The 17,072-nt window shown below is 40.2% G+C and overlaps 1 protein-coding gene across 6 annotated transcripts in view; it reads right to left on the bottom strand.

The window, feature by feature from the left end:
- The window catches only part of EBF1 (EBF transcription factor 1), a 285,433-nt gene that overhangs the window by 66,797 nt on the left and 201,564 nt on the right, over positions 1-17,072 (bottom strand). For 4 of the 6 annotated variants that reach the window (XM_072872919.1, XM_072872921.1, XM_072872916.1 and 1 more), the window contains exons 9-10: positions 9,595-9,728; positions 1,715-1,841 (exon numbers count right to left, since the gene is read on the bottom strand). In XM_072872919.1, the coding sequence (XP_072729020.1) occupies positions 1,715-1,841; positions 9,595-9,728 (261 nt within the window). The remainder of the gene's footprint in view (positions 1-1,714; positions 1,842-9,594; positions 9,729-17,072) is intronic. The other 2 variants (XM_072872920.1, XM_072872918.1) reach the window with 1 other exon arrangement.

Below are 17,072 nucleotides of genomic sequence, written 5' to 3' on the forward strand. Positions count from 1 at the left end.
CCATCTGCTTCTCGGCAGACAGGCTAAACTGCCACCCTCCTTCTTACTGGAAAAGATAATTAATGATGATCTGAAAAGCAAAACCAAAATGGGACCAAACCATTTTTACACTTAAATCTCAAAACAAAGTCCCCAGAAATTTCTTCGCAAAGTGGAGGGGGGCAGGTTTCCTCCCTTTCTTCTTCTTCTGCATGCATACTGGCCATTTCACCAGCCCAACATGCAGCCACCCCGGTGGCTTGACAACAAGCAAGACAGCACAACTTATTGTGAGTAAGAAAGTGAGAAGGGAAAGGATTCATGGTCAAACTGTCCAGAGCTCTGGCTGACACTTTCACATGGTATACACTGGCAATTTGCACCAGCTGGTAATTTGACCCTTTGCTTTTTCTTTTCCTTTTGTTCCAACACCTAAATAACTTTTTTGATATGGTGATTATTGTCCAATATATGAATTTCCCACACATTATTGAAATCATAATGTTCACAATAAATACACACAGCCTCCACAAGCGCCTGCTGCTCAGCCAGCAAGGCGATACAAGAACACTTTAAGACCCAGTTTAAAGAAACCTAGTGCATAATCCCGACTGGGGGAGAGGGTATTTGAAAAAGACAACAAAGCTTTATAAGGCACCTTTGTTCAACTTGCTCAGTGTTAAGAAAAATCAAATGAGAGCTTTGCTACCCAGCTGGAGCACAGAAGTCTCTCCTCTGCCTTGAGTCCCTGTGTGTACATTCACAGTTGGAGCAATATATGTGCCCGCTGTAATTCAGAACGCCTCATAGCCACAAGGATTTATGATATATCTTATTCTTAAAGTTTTGGGGGCAATCAAGAATGGGGAAAGGAATTGCACTGGATTGTGATGAACCACAGTTCAGGCAAACAGTTACAGAAGTAGTCCTGTCTGCATATGTCAAACAAGCAGCACATCAAAACCTGGACCAAGCCATTAATTCTTGTAGCATGCATACCTTCCAAGAAATCAATGACACACATTCTTTTTAAAAAGTCAGGCTGCCTTGATTTATTTCCCAGGCCATTCTTATCACTACTAAGAGTGGTTTAACATTGACAGCATCTGCAATGTCCTAGTGTGTTTTTTTGTTAATAATTCTTCAGGCCGAACCACTTGACTTAGTGGTTTCAGTGTGGGATGCCACCCCAAAACACACTGCAAGTCACTATGTCTGCAGCATTGGCCGAGGTGAAAGCTACTTAGCCTCCCTGGAAGTCAGAGACCTGGAAGTCAGTATGTTATGGCGAGCTGTGCAGGCAAACAGGCTGCTGCTTTGAACACTTGCAACACTTGCCAGACAACATGAGATGGAGATATCTAGCAAGGCACTTCTTGGAAGGCAGGTTCGTGATTGCACTAGGATGTCTGGCTTCTTATGCTTGCACTCTTCCTCTGTTTGTTTAAGTACTGGAGTATCTGTTTCTCTCCTTCCTCCCCCCTCCTGGGTTAAGAGATGTCCCATTGTGAGGACAAACAAGCAAACAAAAATCCCACACTGGTATGTTTTCAGATTCATCTCTACCGTCATACATTTCTGAAATCCAACCTTAAACTGGTACCTTCAATGATGTGCTCAGCCAAAATAATAAAATACCGTACACCTTTTAATGACAAAAGCAGAAGCCCTAGCCAGTGTGATATATTTCCTGCCCTATTTATCCACGTTATATCTAGTACTAAAGCATCCTTACCTGTGTAAATGAATCTTCCAGGCGTTCCCTTGCAAAACTGCTTAGACTTGTAGGACAATGTGACTTCTACAACCCCTGGGATATGTCGGGGAGGCGTCTGTACGCGGATGGCATGAGGAGTAATCAGCTAGAGGAAAACATTGAGAAGAGAGAAGAAAGGGAAAAAAAACACTGTTAGATGCTGAACACTTCTTTAATAACACTTTCCTCTCAGATCACAGTAAACAAGCTTTGAAACATGTAATTAACCTGTCAATGTTTGAATACAATCTTGATGTAACCCACACAAAAGCCAGTGACTACAATATTTACAAGCATTCTCCTTCTCAGCCATAACAACATTATTTCTGTTTTCATACATGGCAGGAACTTGCTTCCTAGTGCAAGCATTAGCCCTGGTTTAATGCAATAACTTAAGCTTGCAGCAGCAGGATGCCTATGTTTGCTCAGGTGAACACTGGGTCATGACAATGTCCAACCAATCTGATTGATAAATGATAAGCAGTTACACATGTGAACACGGCACAGCGCAAGCCCAGGCTGAGATTCACTGCACAGCCCAAGCCCAGACAGGTTTTTAAATGCACTGGTCCCTAGCTGACACCTGTACACTGCAAAAGCACCATGTGCTGCTGTTTTAATTTTCTGTTCATTTTGTGGAGGTATAACTGATTACTGCAGAAATGCAAAGTTTGGCTTCTGAAGGATACTGGATCTTTCCTTGCAAATAATTAGAGCACTAAAAAGAGATATACTAAATATAGCCATCTAACCATCACTTCCAGTCTGCCTTCACTGCAATGACTGACACACATCTGAGAGAGGTCCTGCAGATGTGGATTTACACAATAATAAATAGACAAACATAACTTTCTTGCTAATGGGTCTGGGGATCCTGATCCTCTTAACACATAAGGTTGGGGTGGGTCAATGCTGCACTATCCAGGCTCTGGACCGTTTTTGCTCTTTCAGGATTCTGGCTTGGATTTAAAACATAGTCCCTGAAATTAGTATTAGAACCATCTAGCAGTTCACTAATTTATGGCAGGTTAACTCAAATCTCTGCTGCACTCAGAAACTACAGCATTGCCCTCCCCATCACTGAAATGTCCTCTTCTCACTCATTATGCTCCCTCAGACAAGAATAGTAAAAAGAGGTACATAGAAAAGGTGACATGATTGTGTCCAGCAACCAAGATACAGCTCTGGCACACAGATAATCCTTCTCTGACTGTAGCACATTAACACACTTCTAGAGAGGCAAACAAGATCAAGACCATAACCAGCCTTGACAATAAGCAAAGCCATGGGCACCCTATGCAGACAGTCAACTGCTCTATGCTGTTGGTTGACTCATGTCCTGGATGAGGCAATACATTTCAGTACAATTTTTTTTTTTTTATAAAAAGCTAATTTTATTCTTAGTTTTACTAGGAACAAAATATTTCAAAATTGCAGTAAGGTCCTACCAAAAAAACAGACTTTTAACCAGTTCTTTGTTTAGGGCACAGGACTAAAAAAGCAGAGAAGGAGAGTCATGTCTGTCTGAGAGCCATCTGTGTTACTGAGGGAAATGGCATACACAGTAGGAAGTTCTCCATATTTAACATAAGAAAATTAATATTAAATCGAGTTGAAGATTAAAACCAAAACTACCACCATCAACGGCTCCAAAACTTATTCAGATCCACAGAAGTCATAAGTCATGTCATTTTAGAAATGATGACATAGGAATTTATGCTTTCTTGTTTGTGAGCTCCAAAGAACATGTTTTCAGGCTCTGCTTTGAAATCATGTGATTTAGAAACTTACTTATTTTTAAAAGAAACCTGCCTTTTTTCTAAATTACTCACTCTATCAACTGGGTTAAAAAACAAAACAAAACAAAACACAGAAAACCAAACCCCAAACTTCCAAGGATTGCTTTTACTTAAATTGAGTTGTCTTACAGCTGGGCTGACCAAAGCCTAAAAGTCTAGGCCAATTCTCTACACGCCCTCAATAGTCAGCGGAGGCAGAAAGCACTGCCAAATAGTGATTTATTTCCAGTGCTTTAGACTCACGTTGGGATGAGCTGCTCTCTGGAAGCATCTACCTTTCTCCAATGAACCAAGATGACAAGTTTAGACTAGATGCTTAACTGTAGGCAGCCACACATAGCTGAGATAAATCCCAACCTCAAGTGGTTCTAGTTAACTGGGTGAACTGGCAAGATGAGAAAAGTTTCATGACATTTTTAGGGGGAAAATATTTGTAAAAACAGCCAAGGATTTTAATAGTAAAGGTTAACATGCTAGTCTTACTACATCAGCATGTGCCTTGCACCCCTCACCCCCATTCTGGCATGAGCTCTACAGGCAGCTTCTGGTTGTATCTTTGAATTTCCCAGCATTTACTGGTCTGTCACCACTTTAATGTTCTTTAAACATAATTTGTGGCATTTTCCAATACTCATCTTTCCTGGTTCCCAAGAAATGTCTGACCTATTTATGGTCCATTGTTACAGAGAGCTGGGGAGAGTTAAGCAAGTTTCCTGGTTTGTTCTCCACAAACAGTTTGGTTTTCCTTTGTGCTCTGAAGTAAATAAGTTTAACTGTGTTTAAAACCACAAATATACAATAATGTCGCCCACACATTCCCAAAGGGTGAACATTATGTCTGAAGTCCTATGGTTTAGGATACTGAGGATATATTTTACTCCTCTCTTCTCTAGAACTAAAGCTTGGGAGGTATACCAGGAGAATACACGGGCCTTTTCCTTTTGCTTTTTCTCCTTAGCATCTGCCACTGACTACTGTCAGTGATACAGTGCCGAGCTAGAAGGACCTTTGTTCTGGGTCAGCCTTCAGTTCTCATGCACACAGAAAGGAACTGGCTAGCTTGGTTACATACCAGTAGTCCCCTATATTGCTGTCATATCAAGAAATTGTCTTTAAGGGACAAACAATGTCACTGCACTTCAAAACCTGCCCTCTGAACCTCACCTTTTGTCTCAAACTCTGATTCCCTAGTGCTGCCAGGATCTGCATTATGGACTGAGACCAGCTCTCCAAATTGCCTTAACTCCATTTTGCAATCCGAGTGACCCAATGGGTGCTACACAGGTCTCGGTACTCCAGGCCCACCCATGGCAAGAGCAAACCTGCCTCTAACTTCAATAACTCCAGGATTATGGGACGTTTTCCTGTCTACACTGTCAACCTGTGGCCTGACCTTGGGAATCCACTCCGCCTTTTCCTAGCATGTTTTCTCTTCTCACACTGACATAGCCTGTACCTTCTTCAAGGCACAGTCTGTCTCATATTTGCACATAAAGCATCTGGAATAGGTGAGCTGTTAGCATCAAGGGATATTAAAAGTAAAGACACCACTTGTGGAAGCCTCTGAGCCCCAAACTGTTGGAGGCTGGTAGAGTGTTCTGGAGAAGCATCCCTACATGCTCACCCTGTTGTTTTTATAGACATCTGTCATTGCCCAGCGCCAAACACAAGATACTGAGCTAGGTGAACCTCCGTGTCTGACCCCATATGGCCTCTTCTATGTTCTAACCTCAGGTGGGAACTCTTGGTGTATTAACAGACATCATAACAACTGTAGCAATGACATGCCAAGAACTAAGAATTTGTAAATATGAGTTACATACATTTCTGAACACATTTTTAAAAGGTAAATCTTGAGCAAGGCATTAACCTGTGATTTAGAGATGAACCCACCAGCCAAAATCCCAGATCCAGCTTCCTCTTCCGTTCCAGCATTTGGCTAACTGGGATCTGGAGCTGGACATAAAACTAGTAATTGGACCCTTTCTCCCAAGGGATTTTCAAGTGAATTGGTGTGATACTTGGCAACTGCACTAGCTGTTTGATATAAACTCTTACATGTCAGTTGGGACACGCTGTGGATTGTATTAAAACCTGAGTTAGAGACCTTCAGAATGGAGGGAGGTGCGTGTCCTTCAAAATCCAAAACACATTTGGTTTGAGTGTGTACAACAAGCCTCTTTCTGTGGTTTGCTAATATATTCTAGACATTCTTGTGTGATACAGCATCATTTCACACTCTTCAGTGTGCCAGGTTACTTTCTTTTTTTAAAAGTGACATTTTATAAGGAGATGTCATTAATCTGAGTCACTAGTTTATTTTTGCATGCTTGAGCTCTGGTTTGTGGTTAGGGAAATGGTGACAATCAGTCATAAATTTAACTTGGACTCTGTGTGAAGAGGACCATTAGGACAGGAATGAAGAAAAATCCCACCAACTGAAGGTAATGACAGCTTTCAGTGAGAACAGGACCCTTAAGATACCTATATTTTTAAAAATGACCAGTGACTTTGCATGCCTCAATTCTGGGCATCCAGATGGTGCTTAATAAGCCTTGGTTTTCAAAAAGAGGGTGCCTACTCATTTTTTAAAAATGAGTCAGACCTCCAAAATAAGCACTCAAAAACAGAGACTTCCAAAATCAATAATAAACATAAAAAGCAAAACAAAAAACTGTCACAGAATTTGATTCAGCAGCATTAAAAAAACCCCAAAAACGCCAAACCAAAAAATCATCCTCTGTTTTTGTGCTGTACAAAGGTAAAAGAACTGATGTTTCAGTGCTTCATCTTTTCTTAATATAAAAGAGAAAGGAGTTGTTTCCAGCTGACTCTGTACAGCTGGAGGAATGTTCTTGGCAGGAAAATGTTTGAAGAAATAGTTCATTTTAAGCAAATATTGTGGAATATTTATAAGAAACTAATTTTGTCTTCACAATCGTGTATTTGCCCTGAAACTCGACTCTCGGAGTTTCAGGCCCCCAATAAGAGAGAGAAACAACAGAGGATTTTTATCAGCAGCTCAGATTTTGAATATTTGCAACAAAACACAGACCCAGAACGCTGGGTAAAAACCTGCAAATAACAACTCCGTCTGTTTGTGGACTGGACAAACAGAAAGGCAGAGTCTATCTGGCAAACAGACTGTTTGCTGGGAGTTGTCTGTCCAGCTTCGGCATGTGCACACGATATACCAATGCCGTTTGTTTGTCCGTTATGAAAGTCCCTTGAAAAAAAAAGGCATTAGATGGCCCATTTTGCTGTATTCTAAAAATATCAAGGGCTTTTAAAGTAATTTTTATAAAGTAATATGGGAGTTAAGGATTAATTGAACCTACTGGCTTAGGGTATCTGCATTTCTGCACAAAATTAATGTGACAAATTAAGTTTTTATTTAGTTCTCCCTGGCTGAGAAAGGTTGTAATTATGTTAGAGTGTTTACAGCTAAAATATATGTTTAAATAATAAATATGTGTTTCAGAAACCATTTTAAGCCTCCTTTTTTAACAGTCAACTCCATTTCAAGCATATAAATATTTCAATTACAAAACTTGAATACATGTAAAATAAATTAAAAATATATTATTTACATTTCAAATTATTTATAACATATGCTGCTTGACAGCAACAAATTCACCCTTAAAATGAACAATTTTTTTTTTTTTTTGCTTTTAACTTTGCTTCTGAACTGTGGTAGGATTTATATTTTAAATATCCGTGCATCTCAGGTACTTACATGGATTTTGCTATAATAAAATCTGAGTAATATAGGACTTTTACAATAATTATCTTCACAGCACCTCTCCAAAGAAGGTGACTAATCTTATTACTATGTTAGAGAAAGGGAATTGAACTTTAAGCAGATTATGTGATTTGCCCAAGGTCCCATGCAAAGTCAGTAGCAAAATGATGCTTAATTTAAATATTAGACTTCATCCCCCAAACCACCTGCAATTACAACTGAAAGTGAAGCTAGAAAAATCTATGTGAAAATGCTCTGCAAGACTTACTCTTTTTCTTTAGTTTCCACCTATCTAGTTTTGTTTTGGATTTTCTACAGCTCAGTTAAAATCATGTTTTCTTTGGATACATGAAACAACTGGATGAACTTGAAAATTATTCTTTAATTCAATGGCAAAACAACCTGGCCAGGTTTGCTCAAAACTGGGCCTGACTGGCAACTCAGGATGAACCTGCTCCAGGTTTGAAGATCGACAGTTCAATTCTACACTCTATTAAAGTAAAAAAAAATATTCTTCATAGGTACTGAAAATGCGCTAGACCTTTTTAGAAATAGGAAGGCAAATGAAAGAACTTATTTTCTACTTCATATGTGGCTAGTATGTGTAATTTGAATTATTTATAGATCACTATTATTTAGGGATCACTCAGACAGCTCATGCATTTCTGTACTTGTTTATCATGTCTGTCTGCTTCTTTTAGAAATAATTTATTTTCCCCTATAGGATTTTCTATTGCTCTCATAGGTTATGAAACTGAGAAGCAATTCTGTAAGGGAGAGACAGCAAAACAGTTTTCACTCAAAACCAACTTGCAGCCCGTTATAGCATTCCCAACAAACAGACTGACTTTGGTCTGGACCCCCTCTAACATTATTAATTTTATGACAAGGCCTTGCAACCATCAGCAACAATGTTTTGACCAGCACTCACTCTCCTGAGATTAGAAATGCCCAATTAATGGCTTTCACTAATAAATAGCATCAAGTTTTATAATGAAAGATCCAATTCTGCAGTACCAAAATCAGAGCACTTTCCTCCCAGCCTCTTCACCTTTCCCTGTTAAACGTCTGTAGCCATAATGGCTTCAATCCTAACACACAAAATGCTTACACTGGACCCAGGGGGCACTTTCATGATCACATAAGGGCTTCAGAATAGGGCTCATTTAATATATCTCCTTTTCTGGAATGCCCTTTCATCCACACTTGTCCTCAAGTGGAAGGATGAGAGAGAGAGAGAGAGAATAGTGAAGCCCATGAAGGACATTAGAGGATACTCTTCATATGGAAAAAATGCTGCCATATGTGCAACGGAATCAGGAGGGGGAATGTGCTGGATATAAATTAAGCTATAATGTTGATTTAATATTTATAGGCTATAAGGCAAAGCATCAGAAGATCCTTACATCACAGGGTAAGCATTGTATAGCTATTTTGGAGATGCTGGTTTGTCTGTCAGCGTGTTTATTTCAGTATTAAAATAATGAAAATAACAATTTCTAATAAAACGTCCAAAACGCTTTTGAAAAGTCATAAATGCAAAACGTAAACCTTTCCTTGGAGCTGCCTTCCCGTGCCAGTGAAGCCAGTGGGAACTCTGCCTCGACTTCTATGGCCCTGCGCACTGGAAGTGGCCATTCAGGTGATGCTGCCTGGGTTTTAACTTTCCACGGGCTTTTGGGGAATATCAGACTCCACGTTTAATTATGTGCCAGGAGAAGAGAGGATTTAGGAAACTGGGAGGAACAGCAACAGCAAAAAATGGATAAGAAACAAAAAAAGGGTTACTGTGAAACTACAGAGGCCCCTGCTAGGTATGACGAGTCTGTATTTTCCACTGTGGATACAACACTGTGTATTTGGTTGCTATTATGCAGATGGTACTTACACCAAGCACCTACACTTTAAGAATATGCTATTCAGAGGCGCTGAATTTCTGCAATCTCCACCTCATTGAGCTGCAGCTACAAGCAGCCAGTTTCCCTGGAAAACAGGATCACCTAAACGTTTGTTTCCTGTGGGCCCTTAGCAATTGTAGTGCTAAATGCAGAATTAATTCACACAGGCATTTATCCTTCTCTTTTCTTGGAATAAAAGGCACTGAGCTAAATTCTGGGCCAGTGAGATGAGATGCAAATCCCCTGGCTATAATGGATTTCTGCCACAGGTAAATTTAACTAATTATTTTCATAAAACTGAATGAGGAAAGGATTCACATCTCAACATTTGTTGCTGATTTAGCACGTGGCATAGAAAAAGGACAGGCTGGCTATAAGCTAGACAAAGCTATTAGACATTACCGTTCAGACAACACCTACCTCACTCCAAACCAGCATGGTGCCGAATATGACCTGTAACCCATCAAAGAAATTGTCTCCTATGATGATGACAGTGGCACCTCCTGTAGTCCATCCTTCACTTGGACTGATGGCTTTGATACATGGTGTAGCTGCTTTTCAACACACATAAAAAAGAGAAGTATTCTGCTGTTAGAACCAGATTTTAATGATAGAAGACTTGAGAAAAATAAAATAAAAGGAGCTTTCATTTTCCCCCCTTACTAACACAAAGATTTCAGCAATCACGTTCTTTCTAGTACCTGTGCATGACCTCAAACTATATCTTTGGAAGCATTTTTTTCGCAATTAATTTCTGTTTGTTTTTTTTATCTGCATTGAAAAAATTAACTTTTTTAAGCCTACATTAACAAAAAAATCACAGCATAATGGGCAGAGACCAATTGGAAATCAGGACAAATCCTTATCTTTATTCTATATGAAACGCGCAATACCTGAGTTAATAAAACAATCTCCAGTGGGCTTGCTTTATTAATCCGTCATAACCTAAATTCATCAAGGAAACTTCTATAAATATCATGGAAAATATTGGCTAAATAAAAAAGGGTGTAACCCTCAGCATTTCTTTAACTGTTCTGCAATCAGATCCAGGTTGTTCTAGTATTAAACCACCCTGCCCTGCTTAATGCTTTGGCTACTACAAAAAAAAAAAAAAAAAAAAAAACCACCCCTACAACCCTGCCTTCTAGTCATTCCAGTTACGTTGCATCTACTGGATAATTAAGAAGCGTGTGCAATGCATTCTGCCATATTCATAGAGTTTGTCCCCACTTTCACTAGCCACTTTCTTGGCATCATATGTACTAAGTGCCTTCTAAGAGGACACTGAAAACTCAAGCACTGCTCAAAGTAGTAAGCTCAAATCTTGGTGTAAGATCTTCTGGTTTAAGACTATCTAAGTGGAAGCGTGCTCAACTTTATATATTGGTGGGATAGGGCAATATAGACATCCATATACTGATTCTCCTCCTCTGCAGTACCGGAGTACATGAGAATTTAATTGTGCTGAAGCAACAGGAATAACATTACTGTAAAAATAACCTGAATAAGACAAAAAGCCCTGGGTAACTCTCAGCTGGGGAGTCTTGGGGTGGTCATATAGGTTGATGAAAAGAAGCAACTGCATCCCAAATGCCACCAACTTCTTGCTAACACAGCATGAGGTGAAAATATGACACCATACCGTTAGATAACATTTTAAGTAAAGTGGGTACTTCAACAATTGCATTAGCCATGAAAAACAGATTCCTTAAGGAGCAGCAAAACTCCACCAGTCAACCTCAATGTTGAAAAGAAAGATTCTTTCCTTTATGCATGAACCCAGTCCTCAGCAGAGAGAAGAGGCTTGCTCCACTGAAAACACATGAAGGGCTGCCATTGCTCACACTGATTCTGCAATGTCAACCACGTGTCAATCAGCAGGACTTCGTTAGCTGCATATATATATATCTGCATATATACCTCTTCTTTTAGGGTTGCTGGCATTTGGCTGTGAATTGCTACTTGGTTGAAACGCTGGCTGAGCTGTTAAGTCGGTTTGTAACTTTGAGTATTTGATGATGTACTCAAGGGAGAGCACTCAGGCACTTCATCAGGTAAGGATTTACTAGGAAGATAGGGCTGTGAAAGCCACCCACAGGTTAGCACCATCCAGGACAACACCCTTGCACTCATGAATTACTTAATGTGGCTATGTAGTGGCACAGCCCCTGCTCTACCTTCTTCTAATTGTAAAGACAGTAAATTAATTAATTCACAGAAGCCTACTTTAAAATGCTCCAGACATAAAGTGCTAAAGAGACTGTGCATCTTTACGATTATTTAGTGAAGTTCTGGTCGGTTGGAGCTAACTGCAAGAGTCGGTGAGGCTGGTGAGAAGCTCCTGCCTCCCAGCCCCTGGGCAGAGCGGGTGGGGTGGAGCTGGGAAGCAGGAGGGAGCTGGAAAGGGAGCTGTTGAGTCACCCTTAGCAGTGAGTGTTTCTGTGGGCACTGCTACAGACTCGCACCACTGGTGATGGAACACATGCATGGGGAGCAAACAGACCCCGTCCCTACCTACAAAAGGTTGTAAGTGTCAGGCACAAACTTTTCCACTACTTAAGCTGATGGGGATGCCAGCTCCAGTGAAAAACACAAACACACAGGCAGAAAAAAATCATTACCCTACTCCAAACTTGGCAGAGCACAGCCATTAACTTTTACATGAGCTAACAAAAGAAACATCCTAACATTACCGTCATGAAAATGTAGCGCGCACACAGAAGTAACTTCAATATGTTTAATTTGGATTCAAGTTACTTGCATAAAACTATGCATAAAAACCATTGCAAAGTCCAAAACCAAATGCTTTCCTTTCAGCCGAGCTCACAGCAATGGATTTACAGTGAAAGCAGCTTTTCAAAATGCCATCTAGCCCTTTCACAGAATCGGACTTTTTCATAAATAAAAATTAAAATCACTTCCAAATTACACCCTTTCCAGTATTTCCAGTTGATTGTGGACACGCACACCCCACAATAAAACCCGAAGATAATCAGTTTCCCATGTGTCAGAGAATGAGCTACTTTTCTTAAAGACTACAAGCAACATTTTTTTCCTAAATACCAGTGAATAAAAACTGTTTGAGACCATAAGCCATTAACAGAAAACATATGCAGGCTTCAAAATTATAGATTCAATTCATCTTTAAAATGAATGCAAGATACTGTTCTGCAGTTGCAGGTCCCCAACTAAAGCTCTTGCTATTTATCTTGTGATGTTCTTTGCGGCACCTACGTTGCACTCAGAAGTGCGAGGTGCTGCACTGTCTGTGCTGCCTCATGTACGTGATTCTGATACTTTATACATGCATGCGCTTAATAGCAACTACATGCCAAGTCCCGTGGCAGCCAGGGGGACTTCGAGCAGACGCTCAGGTCCTTGGGCTGCATTGGAGCTGTGGGTTGTCCACTGGGACACTCTCGCCCGCAAAGTCAATGTGACCACTCGCACGTGTAATTTTATTGAAATGTGTAGCAATTGTGCTGAATCAGTGCCTCACCGAAACTGCTGGCAATAGCCCAGGACATCTCCTCCAAGGAGGAAAAGTCACGACTTGGAGGTTTAATAAGCAGAGCGGGTTGGTACCCTTTGCAGGCACTACCTGAGAAGCAGCGAGAGCGTTGTGCATTCCCAAAAGATTTCAGGGCATTATTTTCCCTTGGGACCAGTCACAAAAAACAGTGGGACTTCCCAACTTTCCCCACACAGCTGCTCTTATCTTAAAATACAAGTGTCTGTAAAGACTGGAAGGGCTGCACAAAGGTGCTGCCCTGCAAGGGAAGCTGCGCTGAAGGGCTGCATCCCGAGGAAGCCTGAGGAGACGTGCTGAGGGAGACACCCAGACTGCTACCTGTTTTTGAAGGCACAAAACATGTTTATACAATGACATATTTGCAACAGCCAGTGTCGTTTGGGACATAGATCTTACTAAAACTTTGCCTTTCCCAGGCCCTTTCCTTGGAGCACCAGGAAGGAGGATAGAAGAATTGGGTCCCATTTGCCAGTGTCACCACAGGTAACATTGGGAGGGGGGCAAGGCAATGACCTCAGCTCTATTTATGCCCCTGGTACAAATGTCTGGCCAGCTCAGGCCCCCAGCTCTTCATATTTCTTCTGTTAATCATTTGGCAACTTTCAAAGCGCTGTCTGGGAGGTGTTTACTTCTGTGCAACCCTAGAAAAACAGAGCTAGGCAGAATAATCTTTTCATTGGAGACCTTGATTTTTCTACATTTTGTTTTGGTCACAAGAGAAACCAAAGTACAGAACATTTTTCTGCAGAATGCAAAGGTCCAGAATCTCTATCTAGAATTAACTATAACACTTTTTAATATATCCAAGAAAAACAAAATATTTTATTTCAAAATATTATCACTTCGCATGCCCTTCTGTAACACCGAAGTATCATTTCTAGAACGGTGTTTTTAAAACAAATACAGAAAAGTCACATAAAATTTATGGTCTTCTGTAGAAAAAGAGATTTTAGTTGAAGTCTAAAACTTCACTGATAAAAAAATGCAGTGAAGGACTTTAGACCAGTTCTAATAAAGGCAATGAAGTGTACATGATTGATAACATGAACGGACTTTAAGTCCAGAGAAGAATTATAATAAAAAAGAATAATTACACATTCTTACACATATAAACATTTTCTTTTAAATGAACAGCTGGCAGCCAACTACAACCAGAACCAAAAGAGTTTGGTAGCCTAACTATCAGATAAGATTTTAAGACTCTTTGGCGTGAGTGTATTACATTTGCTGCATGTTTTCAGAACAGTCGTTGGACTGAGGAAAAACTAAATCTTACCCCTCCAACTGGAGGCACAGACCTTGCAGCTCCTTGCTGAAGGTGATGTGGCCACATCCTCCACCTGATGAAATGGCCTAATGGTTACGAGTCTTAATGAGCTGCTCTCCTTCTTTGCATAATATCAAGGCAAATCAGTGTTAACATCTGACATGTTTCATTATGCTGGTCCTGTGGTTTGAGTTAACAGATAGAGATGTTAGAGGGAGGCACTGCAATCCCAAACTTATTGAAGCCAATGGGAATTTTGCCACTGACTTCAAAGCTAAGGTCTCTATCGACAAATTTTAAGGATTTATGAGCAAAAACCTTACTGACTTTCAAGGGAAACTGTGTTCTTTTGAAATTTTCATCTTTTCTCAGAATATACATTGTTAAAATCTTATCACCTGCCATACAAAGGATGGTAGGTACCAACTTCAGCACATGGGTAGCAAAAAGGAAAAGTTTTTTGTTGTGTGCTGTGTGTGTCAGTGTGTTCCTGTGTTCCCATACTTCCCTAGCTACTGATATACAGGGGATTTTTCTTCCTTCAAACTGTGACAATAAAATGATTACCCCGCCACAGTTTAGCATAATGGTTCAGAAATGCTCGTGGCATATTGCAGAGTTAAAGTGGAAATTATTAGGTAGCTCTTCTTTGTTATAATAATGATCACTCCACAAATAAAAGCTCTTCTCCCAAAGGTACTGCAAGGCACAAAATGCTAATTCTGAAGATTATGTGTGCGCTTTTATTAAATATTACTATGCCCTGTCTGTTTGAGGGCTTCACTGCTCTGATTGTTTTATGAGTGCCATGTTAATGTCAGCCCCATCTTGCTAGCAGCAGGCACACATTTTAGCTTTTGTATGAGAGTTGATCAAAGGCCACGTGCTGAGGGAATTGCTGAGAAAACACGGACAAGCGATAAAAATCTAACAGATTAATTGGTTTAAATTTCATTTCAGGGCGTTGAACTTTGGCTCAGGACACTAGTACTACACTACCAGTCAGGCCCTAATTACCGCATTTCCAATTTGCCTCTGAACAATGCTTGGAAAGGAGAATAATAACGGTACTAATAATACTAATAATACTAATAATAATAACAAAACAACCGCAATAACGTCTCCTCATAGCTTCTTGTACATGTTTAACAACTAACTTTGTGTGCAGGCAATTGCACTAGCAAATCTCTCTCCCCCACATCACCATCCATCTGCCTCCTGAGCATTTCTATCTGCCTCAAATAGCACCTGAAGACAGAAGTAATAGCAGACACCCTCAGGAGCATCGAACATCTGAATTCATAGAATCAATGAGCTACCGATTCAAGTCACTCACAAACACACACTGGACATCTCATATTCTTAATTAGGAACCTGCGTTTATAAATAGAGGTAGCATTTTATCCTCCAACAGAAATTATCTATTCCATTGATTGAAAACAGAGGCCAGAGGAAAAAAATGTATTTACCACAAAGTTTATGGGTGGCCTTGGAATTAGCGTTAATTGAGCTTAGAGGTAAATGTTCACTGAGGTGAATTAGTGGGATGCACAGCTATCGGCAGGGCTCTGGGACTGCTCTTATTTAGCTTCTGAAATGTATTTGCTCTATGATTAATATCCAGTTTGTGCTGGTGACTGTAAGAATGACCTCGCCTGCAGTTTTTATCATGAAGTGTGGTTTCATCCTCCATTATTCCAGAGATGAGGCTCTGACAACAGTTGCTGCATCACAACAGGAGTTTAAATGATGGGGTATGTGCTTTTATTTTTCTTCTCTTTAAGAGTATTGTGACATGCAAGGAGAGTTGCATAAAGGTAGTTAAAACTGGTAATTCAGAGGAACAGGGAATTTATGTCTCATCCTAGAGGAAGTACTGAAAATATCTGGAGTTTAATTTAATTTTCCTTTTTTTCTTGGGTAAAACCTAATTCCAGGCTAAATATATAAATGAGCCACAGATTAACCCACAGTTTATGGGTCTGATCCTGCAAGCTGTTAAATGTTTTCACCAAACTACTGATTTTCAGAATATCGAGACAAATCAGTTTTAAGCACTCAAAACCATGACTTATTGAAGTTGTGATTCAACAAACCACTTAAGTAAGTGCTTAAAAACCCAGCTGAAGAAGTTGCAGAATAAGGAACTAGATTTTTTAAGATAGTTGGGCAGTGCTCTGTGCAAAGCTGCCAAGAGCTATGTAATGTATACGGAACTGGGGTTTCCCATTTCAAAAAACACTTAGGTTACATGTAGACCACCCTGTGCAGTGCAGAGCTCATCCAACCCGACATGAGAACTAGCAGCAGCAGAGCCAACATACTAATGCCAATATGCTGATTTCAGGAACTGAGCTGCTATATCTACTCAGTGTTGCAGAAAGTCAAATGTAGCAGCAACTCAGTGCTAACTCTGCGATTTCTACAGCGTTTTTATATCATCTGGTGTAGATCTTCCCTCAGGTACCTCATAGCTATTGAAATCATGTAGGGTTTGTGACTCTGAGCAAGGCAGTGCCCAGGAATGGGCTGAGCCTAAATTCCTTTCCCACGGCACTCTGGAGCTGAAGGTGTGCAGCTGTTGTTGGGATGCTCAAGGCCTTTTTGATCAACATTTTTCGCTTGGCAAGGTATGTTTCTCTTTAAAAGGTGAGAAAAACATTATTTCTTCCCTTCTCAAATTATAGATTTACATAGGTGTTATACAGGGGGGAAGGGTTATTCCATTCATCATTGTTTATTGTGGATTTTCCACATTAAACACTTTAACAGATCAATTTTATCATGAGGGGAGTGGGTTTTTTTCAGAACTGCAAATTATCATTTTTCCAAAATTTGCCAGTTTGAGAGAACGAACAAAATATTTTGGGGGGTTTTGAGTTGGGATCTTTTCTTCTGGTTTTTGTTTTTGTTTTGTTTTTGTTTTGGGGGGGGGTTTTTTGTAATATTCTCATTCCTGAGAAGCAGGAGCTGTCATCGTCTGCTCACCTACTTTGAGCATGCTGAAAGGGTGAACCCTGAAAAGTTTGTGTGCCGATGCGATGGTACCATTCCAGTCTAGTGTGTGCAGGCACTGCCGGAGCTGTATCCAGCACAAGC

The sequence above is a fragment of the Ciconia boyciana genome, chromosome 9, assembly GCF_034638445.1.
Source record: "Ciconia boyciana chromosome 9, ASM3463844v1, whole genome shotgun sequence".
In the NCBI taxonomy this organism is placed as follows: Eukaryota; Metazoa; Chordata; class Aves; order Ciconiiformes; family Ciconiidae; genus Ciconia; species Ciconia boyciana.